Source organism: Carlito syrichta, unplaced genomic scaffold (assembly GCF_000164805.1).
Source record: "Carlito syrichta isolate Samal-C Ts95f unplaced genomic scaffold, Tarsius_syrichta-2.0.1 Scaffold135706, whole genome shotgun sequence".
Lineage (NCBI taxonomy): Eukaryota > Metazoa > Chordata > Mammalia > Primates > Tarsiidae > Carlito > Carlito syrichta.
Window position 1 is genome coordinate 53,808 of NW_007079802.1, and position 21,709 is coordinate 75,516.

The 21,709-nt window shown below is 49.7% G+C and overlaps 1 protein-coding gene across 1 annotated transcript; it reads left to right on the plus strand.

Annotated features, from left to right (window-relative positions):
* Positions 1-4,825: 4,825 nt before the first annotated feature.
* OBP2B (odorant binding protein 2B) lies at positions 4,826-7,553 on the plus strand. The gene is made up of 6 exons (XM_008049521.1): positions 4,826-4,900; positions 5,366-5,499; positions 5,742-5,812; positions 6,341-6,451; positions 7,246-7,437; positions 7,492-7,553. The coding sequence occupies exons 1-6, from the start codon at positions 4,826-4,828 to the stop codon at positions 7,551-7,553; spliced, it is 645 nt and encodes a 214-aa protein (XP_008047712.1).
* Positions 7,554-21,709: the final 14,156 nt, after the last annotated feature.

Genomic DNA, 21,709 nt, shown 5'->3' on the forward strand with positions numbered 1-21,709 from the left:
AATTCAGTGTGGTGAATGCCCTTAATGTTCCCAACTTGTGCCACTGCCGGCTGTACAGAGCAAAAGAATAAGATGGAAAAGGCAAAAAATGGAACCAGGTGAGAAGGCCCTTCTTCCTAAGTCTCTGCTAACACAAAGCTTAGCATGGTGCCAGGTGCATAAGAGAAACACCCACTGGGCCCAGCTCCATTACCATAGAATGGGCAATGAAGGCTGCACATGGGGCTGGAGGCAAGCCATTGATGGCTAGCACCATAATTCATTGATTTATTTTGCCTGTGTCCCCTATGCCTAGAATGTAAACTCTACAAGAGCAGGATATTTGTTTGTTTTACCCATTGATACATCCTCTGTGCCTGGAAGAATGCTTAGCATGTAGAAAGCATGCCAAAAAAAAAAAAAATCATTGAACAAATGAATAGATTTATTTTATTCCTTCAAAGTCTCACATATTATATCATCTCATGAAATTATGAACTTTTATTTTGTCTTTGCTATTTTGATGGATTTCAAGGTATTTCCAGGATTTTTAAGTAAAGTTGTCATAGGATATATCTTCTGGTACGTGTGTGGGAGTGGGTCTGTTGGAATGATGCTTCTGGATGAAGCTGCTGAGTCCTAGCCTAAACATGATTTTTAAAAAGTATTTATGGGCCAGTCTTGGTGGCTCAACCTGTAATCCCAGCAATTTGGGAGGCCGAGGTGAGTGAATTGCCTGAGCCCGCGGATTTGCAACCTCCCTGGGCAACTTGGCGAAATCTCATCTCTATAATAAATCAAAAAAATTAACCGGGCGTGGTAGTGCACACCTGTAGTTCCAGCTACTTGGAAAGCGGAGGCGGAAGGATCGCCGGAGCCCAGCAGGTCGAGGCTGCAGTGCCCGGGAGCATGCCACTGCGCTCCAGTCTGGGTGACAGAGTGAGACTCCAACTCAAAAAAAAAAAGTATTTATGTTCATTGTGTGGTTTTTTTTTTGAGTTGAAGTTTTGCTCTGTTGCCCAAGCTGGAGTGCAGTGGCATGCTCATGGTCACTGCAGCCTCGACCTGCTGGGCTCAGGTGATCCTTCTGCTTCAGCCTTCCAAGTAGGTGGAATTATAGGCGGGCACCACCACACCCAGCTAATTAAAAAAAAAAAATTTATTGTAGAGATGAGGTCTCGCCATTTTGCTCAGGCTGGTCTCAAGCCCTTGGGCTCAGGCAATCCTCTCACCTTGGCCTACCAAAGTGCAAAAGACAGTCATATTCTTTTTTTTTTTTTGAGTTGGAGTCTTACTCTGTCGCCCAGACTGGAATGCAGTGGTACGCTCACGGCCATTGCAGCCTCAGCCTGCTGGGCTCAGGTGATCCTTCTGCCTCAGCCCTCCAAGTACCTGGAACCTTAGGCATGTACCACCACGCCTATTTATTTTAGAGATGAGGCTCGCTATGTTGCTCAGGCTGGTCTCGAATCCTTGAGCTCAGGTAATCCACTTGCTTCTGCCCCCAAAGTGTTAGAATTACAGGGAGGAGCTACCATCGCTGGCTTGACAGTTGAATTCTTATACACCAGCAACAAACAGGCAGAGAACCAAATAAAAACGCAATCCCATTCTAATAGCCACACACACACACACACAAAATTAAATACCTTGGCATCTTCCTAACCAAAGAAGTGAAAGATCTTTACAATGAAAACTACAAAACACTGCTCACAGAAATTAAAGATGACACAAACAAATGAAAAAATATTCCATGCTCATGGATTAGAAGAATCAACATTGTTAAGATGTCCATCCTACCAAAGGCAATCTACAGATTCAATGCAATATTCATTAAGTTACCAACATCATTCTTCTCAGTCCTGGAAACAACAAAACAGAAATTCATATGGAAACATAAATGATCACAAATAGCCAAAACAATCCTTAGCAAAAGAAACAAAGCAGGAGGTATCAAGATTCCAGACTTTAAGTTGACCATAAAGCTACAATAATCAAAACAGTCTGGTATTGGTACAAGAACAGGCATATAGACCAATGGAACAGGATAGAGATTCCGGAAACAAAACCTCAATTTCTCAACCAACTCATCTTTGACCAAGTCTCCACCAACAACCACTAGGGAGAGGAGAACTTGTTCAGTAAATGGTGCTGGGAAAACTGACTGACCATGTGCAGAAGAATGAAGCAGGACCCTTACCCATCACTATATACAAAAATCAACTCCGAATGGATCAAAGACCTAAACGTAAAACCCCAAACTTTAAGAATCTTAGAAAATGCAGGAGACACCCTTATGGAAGTCAGAATAGGCAACTAATTCCAGAACAAACCCCCAAAAACCCATGCCCTAAGAGATAAGATAGACAAGTGGGACCTTGTCAAACGGAAAAGCTTCTGCAAAGCAAAGAAACCATCAAGAGGGTGGGGAGACAGTCCACAGAATGGGAAAAAATATTTGCTAACTGCATATGTGACAAAGACCTCCAATCCTATCTCCTGACAGTGTCTACCACCAGTTGAACCCAACCAGTACTTAACACAGTTGGAGGACTTCCAGGGTCCAACTGGATAGGCAAGATGCGTGGACAATGAGAGGCGCCCGGAGAATGCCAATTGCAATGAGCATAGGACTGATGGGGCAACCCTGCTGTCTCGGTCATCTGCATGTTGTTCCACCATCTTTTTCAAGAATTGAGTTAAAAGTGCCAGTATCGTAAAGCATTTAGATCGGTAATTCACATAACACAAGTGAAATACAAGGTGCCTAGGGTACAGGTAACAAGAACAGGGAACAGAAAACTCTTACCATTGAGATAATCTCTAGCCTGTTTGCTAATCTCTGGTCTTGAAAGAGCCTGGACCTAGGACTTTTCTGCCATCTCTCCCGCCCCAGCCAGGGTGAGATTCTGGTGGGTAGCACCTTCCATGTTGAGGTTCAAGCACTGAATCATGCCAGCACCTTCATTGCAATCCTCCAGGGGTTATTAGAGAGTGTGTATTATTTAGTAAATACTTGCGCCAGGCACAGTGCCTCATGCCTATAATCCCAGCACTTTGGGAGGCTGAGGTGGGAGGATCACTTGAGGCCAGAAGTTCAAGACAAGTTGGACAACATAGGGAGACCTTGTCTCTAACAAAAAAAAATCAAAAAAATTAGCCAGGCATGGCGGCACACACCTGTATTTCCAGCTACTTGGGAGGAGGCTGAGATGGAAGGATCACTTGAACTCAGGAGGGCGAGGCTATGGTGAGCCATGAGTGTGTGCCACTGCCTCCAGCCTGGGCAACAGAATGAGACCCTGATTCAATAAAATAAAATAAAATAAAATAAAATAAAATAAAATAAAATAAAATAAAAATGTAACAAACATTTGGGAGTGTCTAATTTGGGACCCTACAGAGCCAGGGCCAGCAGTGGGTCTCAGGGCAGATAACACAGGCCCACGGATTCTAGGTCCAGCAAGGGAGTAGGCAAATTTCTTGCTCAAGGAGGCGGGGGAGGCCAGAAGGGCCAGGTGCCCAGGGCAGCTCAGTCGCAAATTCTGAACATAGGCCAGTGGGTGGTCTCTTGATGCCCCATGCCACCCATTTATCCCAAGGAATGAGACACTGGGTATGTTTTGAGGGACTGGGGGTTCAAAGCTGACGATGCAGGTGAACTTAAATTCTAACAGAAGAGCTGGGGATGAACACACATAGGAAAATTGGGCCAGGTGTGGTGCCTCACGCCTGTAATCCCATCACTTTGGGAGGCAGAGGCAGGAGTTCAACCCCAGCCTGGGCAGCATAGCGAGACCTCCTCTCTACAAAAACATCAAAAAATTAGCTGGGTGTGGTGAAACGCGCCTTAAAGTCTCAGTTACTTGGGAAGCTGAGACAGGAGGATTGCTTGAGCCCAGGTAAAGAGCAAGACCTTGTCCCTACAAAGAAAAAAACTTAGCGAGGCATGGTGGCGTGTGCCTGTAGTCCCAGCTACTCGGGAGGCTGAGACAAAGGACCGCCTGAGCCCGGTAGGACGATTGTGTCCCTACACTCCTGCTTGGGCAACAGAGTGAGACATCTCTAAAAAAAAAAAAAAGAACAAGTGTTGTAAGGAAAACACAGCTGTCCTCCGGCTATGAAGTGAATTGGGGTATGAGAGGTGGTGTTGTCCCTCGTTTGGTCCAAGGAGGTGATAATTAAGCTGATCCTGAGACATAATGTGGTGCCCTTTCCCACCCTCAGGAAGCTCTCGTGGAGCATTCCAGCCAGGGGAAGAGCAATGGAGGATGGGCTTCCAGAGTAGGCTGGAGCTCGGCCTCTAGGGGACAATAGGCCTCAGCTAATGGCCGACCGTGTATCTGCAGCCCAGTGAAATGCAGAAGGCTCTGTCCCTCTCTCAGCAGGAAGGAGGGGAGATGCCAGCTCCCCCGGAGAACTTGACCAAGGTCACAGCCACGGCTTTGGGAGGGCGCAGGGGTGGGAGGGAGTGCCACATGCCATCGGCCTTCCCTCGGTGGCTGGGAGTACCGCCAGGGGCACCCGTCACCCTGCCCTTCCTCCCCCAGGCTTGCCTGTGAGTGAGCACATTTGGATGGCGCAAACATTGGATGGCATCAGGTGTCTTTTTCTCTCTGGATGGCAATTAATTGCTACTCACCAGATCTCAACAATGACAACACTCTGCCCTCCCGGATGTAAGACAGGCCAGGGCCCACGGGGGAGGGGTACGGTCTGTGCCAAGTGCCCCAAGTCACTGGCTGAAGGACCGGGGGACGGCATAAAGGCCATCACCAGTGGAGCTAGCACAGCTTTGTCCGACACTCAGGTGACCTACTTAGGCTGTGAGCACAGAGCCCTGGAGATGAAGACCCTGGTCCTGACCCTCGTGCTCGGCTTGGTCACTGCCCTGTCCTTCGCCCTGGAGGAGGAGGAGGATGTGAGAGGGGTTGGGCTGGGGGCAGGTAGAGGCCCTGCTTTAGGAGGTGTTGTTGAGGCCGGGTTCCCAACCTGTACTCCTGGCCTGGAGTGGCCAAAGAATGGGGGTCTTGGTGTTCCACCACAGACAGGGCCCCTCCTGGGGCAAATGGTAGAGCAGAGGGCAGCCTGGGGGGTCCTGCGTCATAGGGAGGGTCCTCAGGAGGAAGGGTTCATCGGGTGCCTGGGCCTCAGGGTCCGCGGGGTGCAGACACTCTCTGCCTTGGCTGTGGGCTGAGAGCCCCGAGTTCTGGGCTAGCTGTATGTAACCAATCCCGGGGTGTGGGAGTGCAGATCCCAGCCTGCCTGTGGGGGCTGCAGCTGGGATGCCAGGAGTGTCTGGTTCCAACTGCAGGTCCCAGTGTCCAGGGCCGTGGGGGAGCATCTGGGCTGCCCCTGATGGGCTCACAGCCTCCGCCTGTGTTAGGCCACCGGGACCTGGTACGTTGACGCTGTGGCCATTGACGATAACCTGCCATTGGTGCAGAGGCCCAAGAAGGTGTTTCCTGTGATAGTGAAAGCCGTGGAAGGTGGGGACATGGAGGTCACAGTCACCTTCCTGTGAGTATCGTCCACTGTGGATGCCCTCGGACCACTTCTCTCCCCCTCCCCAGTCCCACACGTGGCGGGTGGTGGTACAAATCATTCTCCTGACCGAGAGGAAACAGTCCAGAGTGTCTTGAACCTTGGCGGGGGTGGCAGTGGAATTTTCGGGCCACCTGGCCAGCGTGAGGCACCAGGTGGGCTGAGGACAACCCAGGTGTGTCCTGGGCGCCACTGCTAACGTGCTTCTTGTTTTCCAGGAAGAACAATCAATGCCTCCTGAAGATATTTCTGATAGAGAGAACTGAGGATCCTGAAAAATACTTATCCTGTGCGTCCTGCCCGGCTGTGTAGTCCCCTCCCGTGGGACAGCGCCTGGGGTGCCTTTCTGCAGGTGGTGGTGGGGGGGAGCCTCCCTGTTTTGCCCACCTCCCAGGAGGGGCCGACCTCTCCTATCCTGGGGGACTCATGGCCCAATATCAGACACCAGGTGTGACAGGCTTGTCCACAACGGGGTCTGCCTGATCACGCCTTCCTTCGGCGCCATCTTAGCGGTTGACCTCTCGGGGAAACCGAGGGTTAGGGGCCGGGGAAGCAGGGTGGGCCAGCTGCTAGGAGCTGGGACAGCTAAGCTCTAGCCTCAGTGGTCCTCTGGCCTCTGGGACTCCATCCAAGGCTGGGACCTTGCCGGAAGAGGCTTTTCCACTGTGTCAGGTCCATGCTGGACCGTGTCAGGTCCATGCTCCCCAGGAGGGGAGGCTGGGTGACTGCCAAAACCTTCCAGAGTGTTCCTAGATGTGTCCTGAATGTTTTCTCTGGGAATGGAGACACTGAGAGCCATTTTCTCTGTCATCTACAGACAAGGAAAGGAAGGTTGTGCACATTCAGAAGCTGCGGGTGCCTGGCTTCTGCATCTTTTACTGTGAATACCAGCGCCATGGCAGACGGCTCCACATTGCAAAGCTCATGGGTGAGGGGCCCTCAGAGACCCACGCGTCCTGCCTTGGTGTTTCTTCTTCCAGAAGTCAGTGGAACCAGCATCAGCCGTGTGCTGGAACCCAGGGAATGGGACACCTCTGTGCTGGCCTTCATGTGTTAGGGACAGCCTGCTGCCCTGGGTGGCTGGTCCAAGTTACTTAAGTTGGAATTGGGTGGGGTGGGCAGGGACCATCAGAGACAGGGGCAGACATGGCCCTTGGTGGCCTGACCACTGGTGAACTGGATTCTGGACACCATGGCTGTCAAGTGCCACATCCTAAGGTCTTTTTGTTTTTGAGTTGGCGTCTCACTCTGTCACCCAGGCTGGAAGGTAGTGGCATGCTCCCGGCCACCGTGGCCTTGACCTGCTGGGCTCAGGCGATCCTTCTGACTCAGCCTTCCAAGTAGCTGGAACTACAGACATGCACCACCACGCCCGGCTAATTTTTTTATTTATTGTAGAGATAGGGTCTCACCAAATTGCCCAGGCTGGTTTCGAACCCATGGGCTCAGACAATCCTCACACCTCGACCTCCCAAAGTGCTGGAATTATAGGTGTGAGCCACCACGCCCAGCCTCATCCTAGGGTCTTGGGGAAGGTCACCTCAAGCAGGGATGTGGTGTCTTGACAGAGACCTTCGTGGACCCCCCAGGATGGGAGGGCAGCCCAGTGCCCCAGGACACAAGGTCCTTCCAGGTCAGGGATATGACCCTGCAGGGTGGCTTCTGGAGCTTCAGTGGCTTAGGATGTCCCCACTGCCATCCCTCTTCCCGGGGACCTGTCAGATGGGTGGTGGCTGTCTCCTTGTGGCATCTGCTCTCTGCACGGCCATGCAGTGATCCTCACTTCAGCTCACCTGGCCACCTCACCCACAGGTAGGGATCCCAACGTGAACCCAGAGGCTTTGGAAGAATTTAAGGAATTTACTCGGAGCAAGGGTTTCCAGGAGGAAGACATCTCCATACCCCTGCAGATGGGTGAGAAGATGACTGCCCAACGCCCCCCTCACTGTGTCTTTCTGTGACCTCCAGGGCTCCCTGTGACCCCTGTTTCCCCTGAGTCCCCTCACGGGGATGCCAAGGACCTGCTCTGAGTCTTGGTCATCAGAGGGTCTGGGTGGGGCTGGAGTCTGGGCCCTTGTCCAGGGCATTTTCTCATTCCTGGGTTTCTCTTGGTCTCTACAGAACGCTGCATCCCTGAACAAGAGTAAGGTAAGTGACCCTTTGGGAGGATGTTGGAAAAACCCAGAGTCCTGGGTTCCCTGGGTTCAAGAGTCCTTCTGCTCTGGCCTGCGCCCTCTCACATAGGCAGGAGCGATGCCTCATTCCCATGGGCCAGGCAGAAGGTCATCATCTCAGTCTGCCTGAGCATCATTCCTGGCACCTTGGGAAGTCCTTTCTTTTTTCTTTGCTTTCTTTTTCGAGTTGGGGTCTCACTCTGTTGCCCAGTATGAAGTGCAGGGGCATGATTACGACTCACCACAGCCTCAACTTCCTGGGCTCAGGTGATCCTTCCACCTCAGCCTCCCGAGTAGCTGGGCCTACAAACACGTGCCACCCTGCCCGGCTTATTTTTTTTATTTTTGCAGAGACAAGGTCTTGCTATGTGGCCCAGGCTGGTCTCGAACTCTTGGGCTCTAGTGATCCTCCTGCCTCAGCCTCCCAAAGGTCTGGGATTACAGGTGTGAGACACCATGCCCAACCTACGTCCTTTCTTTTACCTACGCCTCCCTCTCTCTTCTCCCCAGCCCAGGTGAGGGTCCCTCTAGGCTCTTCTGCAGCTCAGGCCTTCAGGAGTTCCATCACTGTCAACTCAGCACCATCATCCCCTGCACCTGGTCCCCGCTCGGTCCAATCCTCCCTACACCCACCAAGGCCTTTGTTGAAGGAGCAGGGAGTGCTCCTGAGTTCCATGGCTTCCCTGCAGTGACCACGTGGGGCTTGCATGGAGGAGGGTTTCAGCCTGGCATCTGCTCCATCCTGCAGCCCCTCCCTCCACCGCAGCTCCCTGACCTCTGCTCCTCTTCCCAGCACAGCAGTTCCCAAGTCCGCCCTCCCAGAGCCCACCCTGCTGCCAAATACAGAGCCCGGCCCACCTGGACTTGCCCTCCTGCTACAACCCTCTCCTGCTCCCACCTTCATCCCCCCCACTACAAATAAAGTACCTCATCAGCAGTTCTGGTCTTGGCCTGTTTGTGTGTGGGTTCCCTGGGAGGCCTGTTGGGAGGGAGAACCACCAAAGAAAGCTGGGGAGATGTTGGACCCAGCAGGGATGGTACCCCAGGAGGCACCGCATCCAACAGGCCTGGAGGGCCATGTGACATTCTGGAGGGTCCCCTGCAGAGCCACTCACAACTCAAGCTCACCTGGGGATGGGCGGTGCCCTGGGCAAGAGCATTTGGGGGCTGGGCAGAGTGACTCACACCTATAATCCCAGCACTTTGGGAGGCTGAGGTGAGAGGATTGCCTGAGCCCATGTGTTCAAGACCAGCCTTGGCAACTTGGTGAGACCTCTTCTCTACAATAAATCAAAAAATTAGCCAGGTGTGGTGGTGCATGCCTGCAGTTCCAGTTACTTGGAAGGCTGAAGCAGAAGGATCACCTGAACACAGCAGGTCGAGGCTGCAGTGGCCGTGAGCACTGCACTCCAGCCTGGGCAACAGAGTAAGACTCCAACTCAAAAAATAAAAGGAGCATTTGAGAGGCCTCTGGAGAGGGCAGGAATGTGGGCCTAGTGTCAGGGCTGCAGACAACCTGTGGGTTTTCCGTGGGGCTCCTGCCCCAAGGGGATTCGGTGGGATCCTCTGAGTGACGTCACTGTGGCAGCCTGGGCTCAGCGACAGGGCTGAAGGGAGGTTGTCAGTGCCGCTGTTATCACCCTCCAGCAAGACAGAGCCCAACATGGCCTCTGCAGGTCCTTGTCCCCATCCTATTCTTTCTGTCATTTGTCCAGGGGCCAGGGACTGTGTGGACATTGTGGTCATGGGAATGTGGGGAGGCCGGCCACGGTGAGAGAGGGGAGGCCACTGCACCGTGGGCGAAAAACACACCCCAGAAACCAAATCCGAATGCAACAGGCATCCCAGAGGATCCTGCAAAGCATCATTTCTCCCAGAGGGGCCGTGGCTTGTTCACTGAGTAACTCATCACCCGCCTCCCACCCTGGCCTGGTGTCCTTTCCTGTTCCTCTCCTGCCTGGGCCTGATGTTTGGCAGAGGCCTCAGTGTGGTCGTGAAATGAGCCGAGCCGGCAGGGGCCAGGTACAGCCAAGGCAGAGCTGGGCATGGTGTCTACGGGGCCACACATGAAGGACAGGGTGAACGCCATCCTACAAGGTAGGGTGGGCAGCGGGGGACCTCCCTCACGTTGTGCTCCTTGCACATTCCAGAAGGGTGGAGGATGTCTGTGTGAAAATATAAGTAACAGGTAAAAATACTAGCTGGTGGGAAAGGATTTTTGAAGCATCTACGTGATGGGAGAAAAAAAAAATCTCAGCTGGAAACATACAGATTGGACTACAAAAAAAAGTGAAATGTCAGTATAGAAATCATGATAGAACATGAGTAGCTGGGAATTCTGTTCCTGCCCTCATATGGAGGGGCTGTTGGGGCATCTGTGAGTCCCCCTACACCCTGGTCTGTTTGTCCATTCACCTGCTTGCTGGGGCCCAAGAGTTCGAGATCAGCCTGGGCAATATAGTGAGACCTCGTCTGTACAACAAGTCAAAAAATTAGCCTGGCATGACGGCATGCACGTGCAGTCCCAGTTACATGGGAGGCCGAGGTGGAAGGATTGCCTGAATCCAGGAGGTCGAGACTGTGGTGAGCCGTGATCCGTCCTACTGCACTTCAGCCTGGGGGAAGGAGTTTATGTCCGGACAATTACCTTTTCTCTGCTTTTTCCCACAAGACACTCCCTTGCACCGCACACACTCATTAACTATGTGCTTGCTTAGAAATTCCAGGGGTTATCCTTGAAACAAACCAGGCGTGAAGACCCACCATGAAACTCTCTCACACCTAGAGATTACTTCAAGGTGGTTAATCTGGCTTGGCTGAGACAATGCCAGGAAGCACCCCAGATAGACAGTGACTCAAGGGCGGGGTCCTGGACAAGGGTATGACTCAGGACAATGACTCAAGACAGCCACCAGAATGAGGCATGCAGAACTGAACCCTATGCTCCGTCCACATGCTCCTCTTCCCAGCTTCCCTTTTTTAAAATTACTTTTTGTTTTTTTGAGTTGGAGTCTCACTCTGTCATCCAGGCTGGAGTGCAGTGGCACGTTCCTGGCCACCACATCCTCGACCCACTGGGCTCAGGTGATCCTTCTGCCTCAGCCTTCCAAGGAGCCAGAAGTACAGGCGCGAGCTACCGTGCCCGGCTTATTTTTTGATTTATTGTAGAGATGAGGTCTCACCCAGTTACCCAGGCTGGTCTCGAACCCCTGGGCTCAGGCAATCCTCTCACCTTGGCCTCCCAAAGTGCTGGGATTACAAGCTTCAGCCGCTGCATCCAGCCATTTCCCCTTTTTAAAGGCCTGCACACAGTTTGAAAGCTGAGATGGCTCCTGGGAGGCATAAGCCTGGCCACCTCTTCAGTTTCTGGCACTTGAATAAAGTTGTTTTCCTTCCACCACACCTCTCCTCTTGTGGATTTGGCATTTCAGGTGGCAAGCACATGAATTTGTCAGCTATAAAGAGAGCTATTATGAACCAATTGGGAAATCTTTCAATCTCAACCAAATTACTGCAGAGGCGCCAAGCAGAAAGCCCATGGGAGCAAAACAACGGGCCTGATGTTTGAAAATCAATAAATCACAAAAATATGAATGAGAGCAATGTACATTTTTTGGGGAGACTCTTTCAACACGTTTGCCCATTTCATGATATGTGATTTACAAGCACACCTGCCCACATCTTGCTGAGTGTTCAGTAGTTTCTGACCCCAAACAGCCTAACCCTTGTGCCCCACCCTCCCTACTCAGCCCATCTTGCTCTGAGCGACTTCTTTGTGTCTCCCTGGGTGAAAAAAGTCCTCAGAGGGACATGTTTTCCTGATGTGGATGAGATGAGACCAAAACCGACAGAGGCACTAAAAGACATCAAAACGGACAAGTTAAATAACTATTGGGCAATGGAAAAAGCGTCTTGATAGGCGTGTTGCATCAGACAGAGAGGACGTTGAAAGTGACTGATAGCCGGGCTCGGTGGCTCAGCCTGTAATCCCACGTCTTTGGGAGGCTGAGGTGAGTGGATTGCCTGGGCCCGCGGGTTCGAGACCCGCCTGGGCAGAGAGACCTCATCTCCACAATAAATCAAAAAATCAGCCGAGTGTGGTAGCGTGTGCCTGTGATTCCGGCTACTGGGAAGGCTGAGGCGGAAGGATTGCCGGAGCCCAGCAGGTCGAGGCTGCGGTGGCCGGGAGTGGCCACTGCACTCCAGTCTGGGCGACCCAGTGAGACTCCAACTCAAAAAAAAAAAAAAAAAGTGACTGATGCAGCCGGGCTCAGTGGCTCAGCCTGTAATCCGCGGTTTGGGAGGCTGAGGTGAGTGGATTGCCTGAGCCCATGGGTTCGAGACCTGCCTGGGTAACTTGGCGAGACCTCATCTCTACAATAAATTAAAAAAAAAAAAAATTTTTTTTGCAGCGGCCACTGCACTCCAGTCAGGGCGACAGAGTGAGACGTCAACTAAAACAAAACAAAACAAAACAAAAACAAACAAGAAAGAGAAAATGATGCTTCAACATGTAAGAATAAGTACACAATGTTTTATAAACAACTTCCAAGTTTTCTGAGTCCCCCTCATATGTACAAAGGAATACACAAGTCCTAGAGATGGTGTACCAAGACAGGCGCTCCCTGACATGATTTGTCCACCAGGGGATAAAAGCATGGTTGAGAGCCAGGGCCCTGGGGTCAGACATCAGACACTCAGTATGAATGCCATGCAGCTACAGGGTACCAGCACTTGGGTGGTTCTAATCGCTTTATTTCCTCCTCTATAAAATGAGGTCCACAAGAGCACCCACCCTGTAGGGTTGCTGTGAGCAACACACACACACACACACACACACACACACACACACACACACACACCTGGAACTCCCCTTGTGTAAATGCCTGGAACAGCCTAAACCTATGTGAACATCAATTACTCTTGGTGGTGTATAATCTATAGAAGCATGATGTGATGCTTTGATCTTCTAACTCCATTTTTTGACTCAATATTAGAGAAGCAAAGACACTGGAGTCAGGTGTGGTGGTGTGGACCAAAGCAGGAGATTCCCTTGAGTCCAGGAGTATGAGACCAGTCTGGGCAACAGAGTGCAACTTCGAACTCCTGGGCTCAAATAATCCTCTCGCCTCAGCCCTCCAAGTGGTGAGGACTACGGGTGCCTGCCACCATGACCAACTAATTTTTTAATTTATTGTAGAGATGAGGTCTTGATACATTGTCCAGGCTAATCTCAAACTCTCAAACCCGTGGCTTCAAATAATCCATCTGCCTTGGCCTCCCAAAGTGTTGGGATTACAGGTGTGAGCCACTTTGTCTGGCCATCTCCAGTTATTAGATGATTACTCTTTTCATGCTAGATCTTTTCCCAACCTGTTTACTTTTAACTCAACTCCTCTGTGTTCTAATATTTGAAGCAGATTTCTTATAAATAGTGTATGATTAGATATTGTTTTGTATCCAGTTTGATAACCACTGTTTTTTTTTTGTTTTTTTTGAGTCGGAGTCTCACTGTCACCCTGACTGGAGTGCAGTGGCACACTCATGGCCACAGCAGCCTCGACCTGCTGGGCTCTGGTGATCCTTCCACCTCAGGCTTCCAAGTGGCCAGAACTACAGGCGCGCACTACCATGCCTGGCTAATTTTTGATTTATTATAGAGACGAGGTCTCACCAAGTTGCCCAGGCTGATCTCGAACCCACGGGCTCAGAGCATCGCTTGCCTCGGCTTCCCAAAGTACTGGGATTACAGGCTGAACCACAGAGCCCAGCCTTTTTTTTTGAGTCAAAGTCTTACTGTCACCCGGGTTGAAGTTCAGTGGCATGCTCACAGCCACCACAGCCTCGACCTGCTGGGCTCAGGTGATCCTTTTGCCTCAGCCTTCCAAGTAGCTGGAACTACAGGCACACACCACCACACCTAACTAATTTTTTGATTTGTTGTAGAGATGAAGTCTCCCCAAGTTATCCTGTCTGGTTTTGAATCCCTAGGCTCAGGCAATCCTCTTGCCTCTGCCTCCCAAAGTGCTGGGATTACAGGTGTGAGTCACTACGCCCAGCTGATAACCACTGTCTTTTCATTGGAGTATTTATTCTTTTTACACATAAAGAAAGGAATATCATTGGATTTAAATATGACTTCTTGCAATTTTTTTTCTATTTGTATTTTTTTTTTAATTGAAGTCTCACTCTGTTGCCCAGGCTGGAGTGTAGTGGTACCACAGCCTTGATCTTCTGGGCTCTGGCCATCTCCCACCTGGCTTCCAAGTAGCTGGGACTACAGGCATGCCACCACTGCTAGCTAATTTTTTAATTTTTTGTAGAGACCAGTTCTTTCCATGTTGCCCAGGCCGGTCTCGAACCTCTGGGCTCAGGCAATCTTCTCACTTCAGCTTCCCTAAGTGCTGGGATTACAGATATGAGTCACCACGCCTGACCAGAAAGCCTTTATTCCCGGCACACTTTGGGACATCCATAGACCTGAGTCTCCATCCAGCATCATTGCCTTCGACTTGGGCAACTTTCTTTGGCAGTTTTTTTAATGCATAGCTCTGCTCAGGAATACTTCTCTTGGTTTTCTTTTCTTTTTTTTTTTTTTTTTTTTTTTTGAGTTGGATTCTCACTCTGTCACCCAGACTGGAGTGCAGTGGCCGCTCCCGGCCACCGCAGCCTCAACCTGCTGGGCTCTGGCGATCCTTCCGCCTCAGCCTTCCAAGTAACTGGAACTACAGGCGCACGCTACCACGCCTGGTTAATTTTTTTTTTTTAATTTATTGTAGAGATGAGGTCTCGCCAAGTTGCCCAGGCGGATCTCGAACCCGCGGGCTCAGGCAATCCACTTACCTCAGCCTCCCAAAGCGTGGGATTACAGACCGAGCCACCGAGCCCAGCTTCTCTTGGTTTTCGTGTTCCTGAAAGAAAAATTATTTTACCTTCATTTTTGAAGGTTATATTCAATGGATATAGATTTCTAATTGAATTTTTCTCTGATGATTTATCTATTATAATCTAAATAAATTTATTTCTGATGACAAATCAACACTCAAATTTATCATTTTTCCTCTGTATGTAACATTTCTGTTTCTTCTGGCTGTTTTTAAGATTTGTCATCATTGGCTAGGTGCAGTGCCTCACACCTGTAAACCCAGCACTTTGGGAGTTGGAGGTGAGGTGAGAGGATTGCCTGAGCCCTTTCAGTCATAGATCAAAAAGGATTCTAAGAATTTAGAGTGTATTTTTTTTGGGTTAAAAAGAATTTATGGCTAGGTGCGGTGGCTCAAGCCTGTAATCCCAGCACTTTGGAAGACCGAAGCAAGAGGATTGCCTGAGCCCAGGGGTTCAAGACCAGCCTGAGTAACTTGGCGAGACCTCGTCTCTAAAATAAATAAATAAATAAATAAATAAATAAGATTAGCCAGGTGCGGTAGCGTGCACCTGTAGTTCCAGCTACTTGGAAGGCTGAGGCGGAAGGATACCCTGAGCCCAGTAGGTCCAGGCTGCAGTGACCATGAGTGTGCCACTGCACTCCACCATGGGCAACAGAGTCAGATTTCATCTAAAAAAAATAAAAAAGAATTTATGGCTGGGTGCGGTGGCTCATGCCTGTAAACTGAGCACTTTGAGAGGCGGAGATGAGAGGATTGCCTGGGCCAGGGGGTTCAAGACTAGCCTGGGCAACATGGAGAGACCTCACCTCCAGAATAAATCAAGAAAATTTAGCTGGGTGTGGTGGTGCACACCTGTAGTTCCAGCTACTTGGAAGGATGAAGCAGATGGATACTTAGAAGACTGCAGTAGCCATGAACATGCCACTGCACTCCAGCCTGGATGACAGAGTGAGACACCAACTCAAAAAAAAAGAACATATGAATTGTTTTGGAATAAATAATAAAGATAGTGATCGATATCAAAATGTGTTGGGGTCAGGCACAGTGACTCATGCCTATTATCCCAGCACTTTGGGAGACTTAGGCAGGAGGATCGCTTGAGTTCAGGAGTTTGAGACCAATCTGGGTAACATATGAGACCGTGCCTCTACAAAAAAATTTAAAAAATTAGCTGAGTGTGGTGGCATGCCCTTGTAGTCCCAGCTACTTGGGAGGCTGAGGCAGGAGGATCACTTGAGCCCAGGAGGTCGAGGCTGTGGTGAGCCGTGATCATGTCCCTGCACTCGAACCTGGGTAACAGAGTGAGACTCTGACTTAAAAAAGAAAGATGCAGCTAAAGTTGTATTTTGTTGTTCTCAGAGGAAATTATAGCCTTAACTGCATTAGAAACATAAAAATTAAAATAAATAAATCAAGCATTAAAATCAATCCTAAAAATAACACAGCAAAACCAAAACATAAAGAAAAGGAACATAACCCGAATAAGAGTAAAAAATCATGCAATAGCGCCGGGTACAGTGGCTCACACCTGTAATCCTAGCACTTTGGGAGACGGAGGTAAGAGAATTACCTAAGCTCAAGAGACAATCCTGAAAAACATAGTAAGACTTTGTCTCTACAATAAATTAAGAAATCAGCTGGGCATGGTTATACATGCCTGTGGTTCTAGCTACTTGGAAGGCTGAGGCTGAAGGATTGCCTGAGCCCAGCAGGTCGAGGCTGCACTGGCCATGTGCATGCCACTGCACTCCAGCTTGGGCAACAGAATGAGACTCCAGCTCAGAAAAAAAATAATAATAATAATGCAATGGAAAACAACAAAGACTAGCCTCAAAAGTAAAAGGTGGGCCGGGTGCGGTGGCTCAAGTTTGTAACCCTAGCACTTTGGGAGGCCAAGGTGAGAAGATTGCCTGAGCTCAAGGGTTCGAGACCAGCCTGGGCAACTTGGTGAGACCTCGTCTCTACAATAAATAAAAAAATTGGCCAGTTTTTTTATTGGGTAGTTTGCGCCTGTAGTTCCAGGAAGACTGAGGCAAAAGGATTGCCTGAGCCCAGCATGTCGAGGCTGTGGTGGCCTTGAGTGTGCCACTGCACTCCAACCGGGGCAACGGAGTGAGACTCCAACTCAAAAAAAAAAAAAAAAAAAAAGTAAAAAAGGTGGTTCTTTAGTAACATTAAAGGAAAGAAACCAACTCTGGAGAGACTGGCAAAGAACAGAAATATAAGGGACAGTTTGAAAGTGCTCAACAAATTCAAGGTAAGGCAGATGAGAAGACACATACAGCCATGCATACCCTGGAAAGATTCTGGTCTCCAATAATACAAAGAATTTTCAGCCGAGCTCAAGGACTCATGCCTGTAATCCCAGCACCTTGGGAGGCCGAGGAGGAAGGATCGCTTGAGCCCAGGAGTTCAAGATAAGACTAGGCAATATAGCAAAACCTCATCTCTACAAAGATTAAAAAAAATAAAATAAAAGGGGCTGACATCCAAGAGTTCCATTAGCTGCCGGGAACTATAAAAAGCCACCTGGGCACAAGCAAGCACCCCTCTGAAGAGAAGGGCCAGCAGGAAGTTCTCACCAGGCAAGTGAGTCTGGGAAGATTCTCCCTAAATAAGCAAGTCACAGTAGGGATGGGGTGGAAGGGAGGCCTGGTGGTATATGGAGTTAGGTCTCGAGGGAGATGCAGCGAGATTGAGCAGAAGAGGCAGCAAATGGCAACCAAATCCACCAGCACTGAGAACTGATTCTGTCTGGTACTGATTGGTAGGTAAGAGCTTTCTAAAGGCCTCACCTGTTTTGGGGCATGACTCTGCAACCAGCCTCCTGGCTGCATTTCTTCCACTTTCCTGACCACCCTATTAGGATAGAACACTTGAAATGCTTCTATCTTTTTTTTTGAGTTGGGGTCTCACTCTGTCACCGAGTGCAGTGGCACACTCACTGCCACCGCAGCCTCAACCCGTTGGACTCTGGCGATCCTTCCACTTCAGCCTTCCAAGTAGCCAGAACTACAGGCACGCACCACCATGCCTGGATAGTGTTTTGATTGATTGATTGATCGATTATTATTATTATTTTGAGTTGGAGTCTCACTCTGTCGCCCAGACTGGAGTGCAGTGGCCGCTCCCGGCCACCGCAGCCTCGACCTGCTGGGCTCAGGCGATCCTTCCGCCTCAGCCTTCCGAGTAGCCGAAATTACAGGCGTGCGCTACCACCGCCCGGCTGATTTTTTGATTTATTGTAGAGATGAGGTCTCGCTGCCCAGGCGGGTCTCAAACCCGCGGGCTCAGGCAATCCACTCACCTCAGCCTCTCAAAGGCACGGGATTACAGGCTGAGCCACCGATCCCGGCATTTTTTGATTTATTGTAGAGACAAGCTCTCGCCAAGTTGCCCGGGCTGGTCTCGAACCCCTGGACTCAGGCCATCCTCTCCCCTCTGCCTCCAAAGTGCTGGGATTATAGGCGTGAGCCACCACGCCCTGCCTCAGTTTTTAGCAATTATGAATGGGGCTGCTATAAACAACTGAGTACAAGTTTTAGTGTGATCCATGTTTTCATTTCTGTTGCTTAAATGCCTATGAGAGAAATTTCTGGGTCATACGGAAAGTACAGTTCCAAACCGATAAGAAATTGCCGGCTGGGTGCAGTGGCTCACGCCTTCTAAAATGGCTAAAAAGTCAGATGCAGGCCAGATGCAGTACCTCATGCTTGTAATTCCAGCACTTCGGGAGGCTGAGGCAAGAGGATTGCCTGAGCCCAAGGGTTCGAGACCAGTCTGGGCAACTTGGTGAGACCTCATCTCTACAATAAATCAAAAAGTCAGCTGGGCACTGTGGCACGTGCCTGTAGTCCTGGCTACTTGGAAGGCTTAGGTGGAAGAATCGCCTGAGCCCAGCAGGTCGAGGCTGTGGTGGCCACAAGGGTGCCACTGCCCTCCAGCCTGGACAACAGAGTGAGACTCTAACTCAAAAAAAAAAAAAAAAAGCCAAACTATTTTCCAAAAGACTTGAGCCATTTTGTATTTCTTCCAGCAGTGGATGATTTCCAGTTGCTCTGCCTCTTCTTCTTGCCTGTATTTAGTGTTGAGAAGGTTTTTTGGAGAACACTTTGCCATTCTGCTTGATGTGTAGTGGTGTCTTCTGATGGCGTTGACGTGCATTTCCCTAGTGGCTAACGAGTTATGCACCATCTCACGTGTTTACTTGCCATCTACATGTCTTCTTTGGTGAAGTGTCTGTTCAAGTTATTTATTTATTTTTTAGTTAGAGTCTCACTCTGTCACCCAGGCTGAAGTGCAGTGGTATGTTCATGGCCACCGCAGCCTGGACCTGCTGGGCTCAGGCTATCCTTCCGCCTCAGCCTTCCAAATAGCTGGAACTACAAACATGTGCCACCACACCTGGCTAATTTTTTGGTTTATTGTAGAGATGAGGTCTCGTCAAGTTGCCCAGACTGGTCTCAAACCCATGGGCTCAGACAATCCTCTCCTTGGTCTCCCAAAGTGCTGGGATTCTAGGTATGAGCCCCTGCACCCAGCCTATTTTGTTTCTTGTTTTTGAGTTATTTGCTTGCTTTTTTTGGTGGAGGAAGTTGGAGTCTCACTCCATTGCCCAGGTTAGAGTGCAGTGGGATGCTCACAGTCATCCCAGTGTTGAACTGCGGGGCTCCGGTGATCCTTCCGCCTCAGTTTTCCAAGTAGCTGGAACTACAGGCACGTGCTACCTGGCTAATTATTTTATTTTATTTTATTTTATTTTATTTTATTTTATTTTATTTTATTTTATTGTAGAGACAAGGTCTCACCGAGTTGCCTGGGTGGGTCTTAAACTCGTGGGCTCAGGCAATTCACTTGCCTCCACCTCCCAAAGTGAGATTACAGGCTGAGCAACCGAGCCTGGCCAGAGTTGTCTGCTTTTTTAATCTTGAGGTTTAAAATTTCGATATGTTCTTTTGTTAGGTTATGTAATTATGTAATTTGCAAACATTTTTCTTTTCTTTTTTTTGAGTGGGAGTCTCACTGCTGGAATGCAATGATATGCTCATGGACACTGCAGCCTCGACCCGCTGGGCTCAGGTGATCCTTCCGCCTCAACCTTCCAAGAAACTGAAATTACAGGCAAATGCCACTATGCCCGGTTAATTTTTGATTTATTATAGAGTTGTTGTCTCATCATGTTGCCCAGGCTGGTCTCAAACCCCTGGACTCAGGCAATCCTCTTGCCTCCACCTCCCAAAGTGCTGGGATTACAGGCATGAGCCACTGTACCTGGCTAATTTGCAAATACTTTTTCTGCTGTGTACCTTGTTTTTTAAAAAATTATCTTACTGTCTTTTGCCGAACAGAAGTTTTAATGTTGATGAAGTCCAATTTATTATTATTATTATAATTTAGAGACAGGGTCTTACTCTGTCACCCAGCTGAAGTGCAGTGGTATGGTCATAAGCTCACAGCCTCACATTCCTGGGCTCAAGTGATCTTTCTGTCTCAGCCTTCCAAGTAACTAGGGCTACAGGTGAGCACCACTATGCCTGACTAATTTTTTTTTTTGTAGAGACCCAGGCTGGTTAAGCAACCTTCCTGCTTTGGCCTCCCAAAGAGCTGGGATTACAGCCACGAGGGGCTGCCTCCCAGGCCCCTCAGGTACCCTGAGTGTCCAGGCTCCTTCTGAGCATGGGCAGTGCCAGGAGTCCCTCTCAGAAGCTGGATGGTTAAGGTGTCCAGAGGAATACCCTGTGCTCTCTGATATCTGGTGGTGACGGAATCCTGTCTGTCCCTGGGAGAAAGTCAACGCAGACAGGGAACACCAGAGCCTTTCCCTGCGACCCTGGGAGGCTTGGACCTGCCCACTCATCTCTGGCCCGAAAGGGTACTGGCTCTGCCCCTTTCCACCCCCTAGAGGGCATGGTGCCACCCAACAGCACCTTCCTGTGATTAATTACTGGGTCAAGCTGTTCCATCACCAGGGTTATTGAGAGTGCTCAGGGGAGGTACACCACCATGCCCAGTTAATTTTTTGATTTATTGTAGAGACAAGTTCTCTCCAAGTTGCCCAGGCTGGTCTCGAACCCCTGGACTCAGGCAATCCTCTCATCTTGGCCTCCCAAAATGCTGGGATTACAGGCTTTAGCCTCCATGCTTGGCCAACAAGTGTCCTTAATACAGAAAGTCAGAAGGAGATTTGGGACACAGAAGGAAAGCCCCCATGGATATGGAGGCAGAGATTAGAGCAATGCAATCACAAACTAAGGGATGCCTGGGGCCACCAGGAGCTGGAAGAGGCAGGAAGGATCCTCCCCTGTAGTCTTCAGAGGGAGTGTGGTTCTGACCACACCTTATATCAGATGTCTGGCCTTATTTATTTATAGAGACAGGGTCTTGCTCTGTCGCCTTGGCTGAAGGGCAGTGGCATGGTCATAGTTCACCACAGCCTCCTGAACTCAAACAATCTTCTTGCTTGAGCTGGGACTTCAGGCACACACCACCACACCCAGCTGTTTTTTTTTTTTCATGTAGAGATGAGGTCTTACTATGTTGCCTAGCCTGGTCTCGAACTCCTGGCCTCAAGTGATTCTCCTGCTTTGGTCTCCCAAAGTACTGGGATGAGCTACCATGCCCAGCTATGTATGGCCCTCTGAACAGAGAGACAATACATTTCTGTTTTTGGGGGGTTTTTTTGGAGTTAGGGTCTCACTCTATTGCCCAGGCTAGAGTGCAGTGGCATGCTGACAGCCACCCCAGCGTCGACCTGCTGGGCTCTGGCGATTCTTCTACCTCAGCCTTCCAAGTAACCAGAATTTCAGGTGCGTGCTACCATGCCTGGCTAATTTTTTATTTATTGTAGAGACGAAGTCTCGCCAAGTTGCCCAGGTGGGTCTTGCACCCGCGGGCTCAGGCAATCCACTCACCTCAGTCTCCCAAAGTGCTGGATTACAGGCTGAGCCACTGAGCCAGGCCTTCTGTTGTTTTTAACATGGGGTTTCTGGTTATTTGCTACAGTAGCCATGGGAAGCTCACACAAACATTCTACAGACAATAAACAGGGAAGGTGACATGATGGGGGAGAGGGGTGATATTTCCATAGCATATCTGGGGAGATCTCTCTGTGGAGGAGATTTGTAA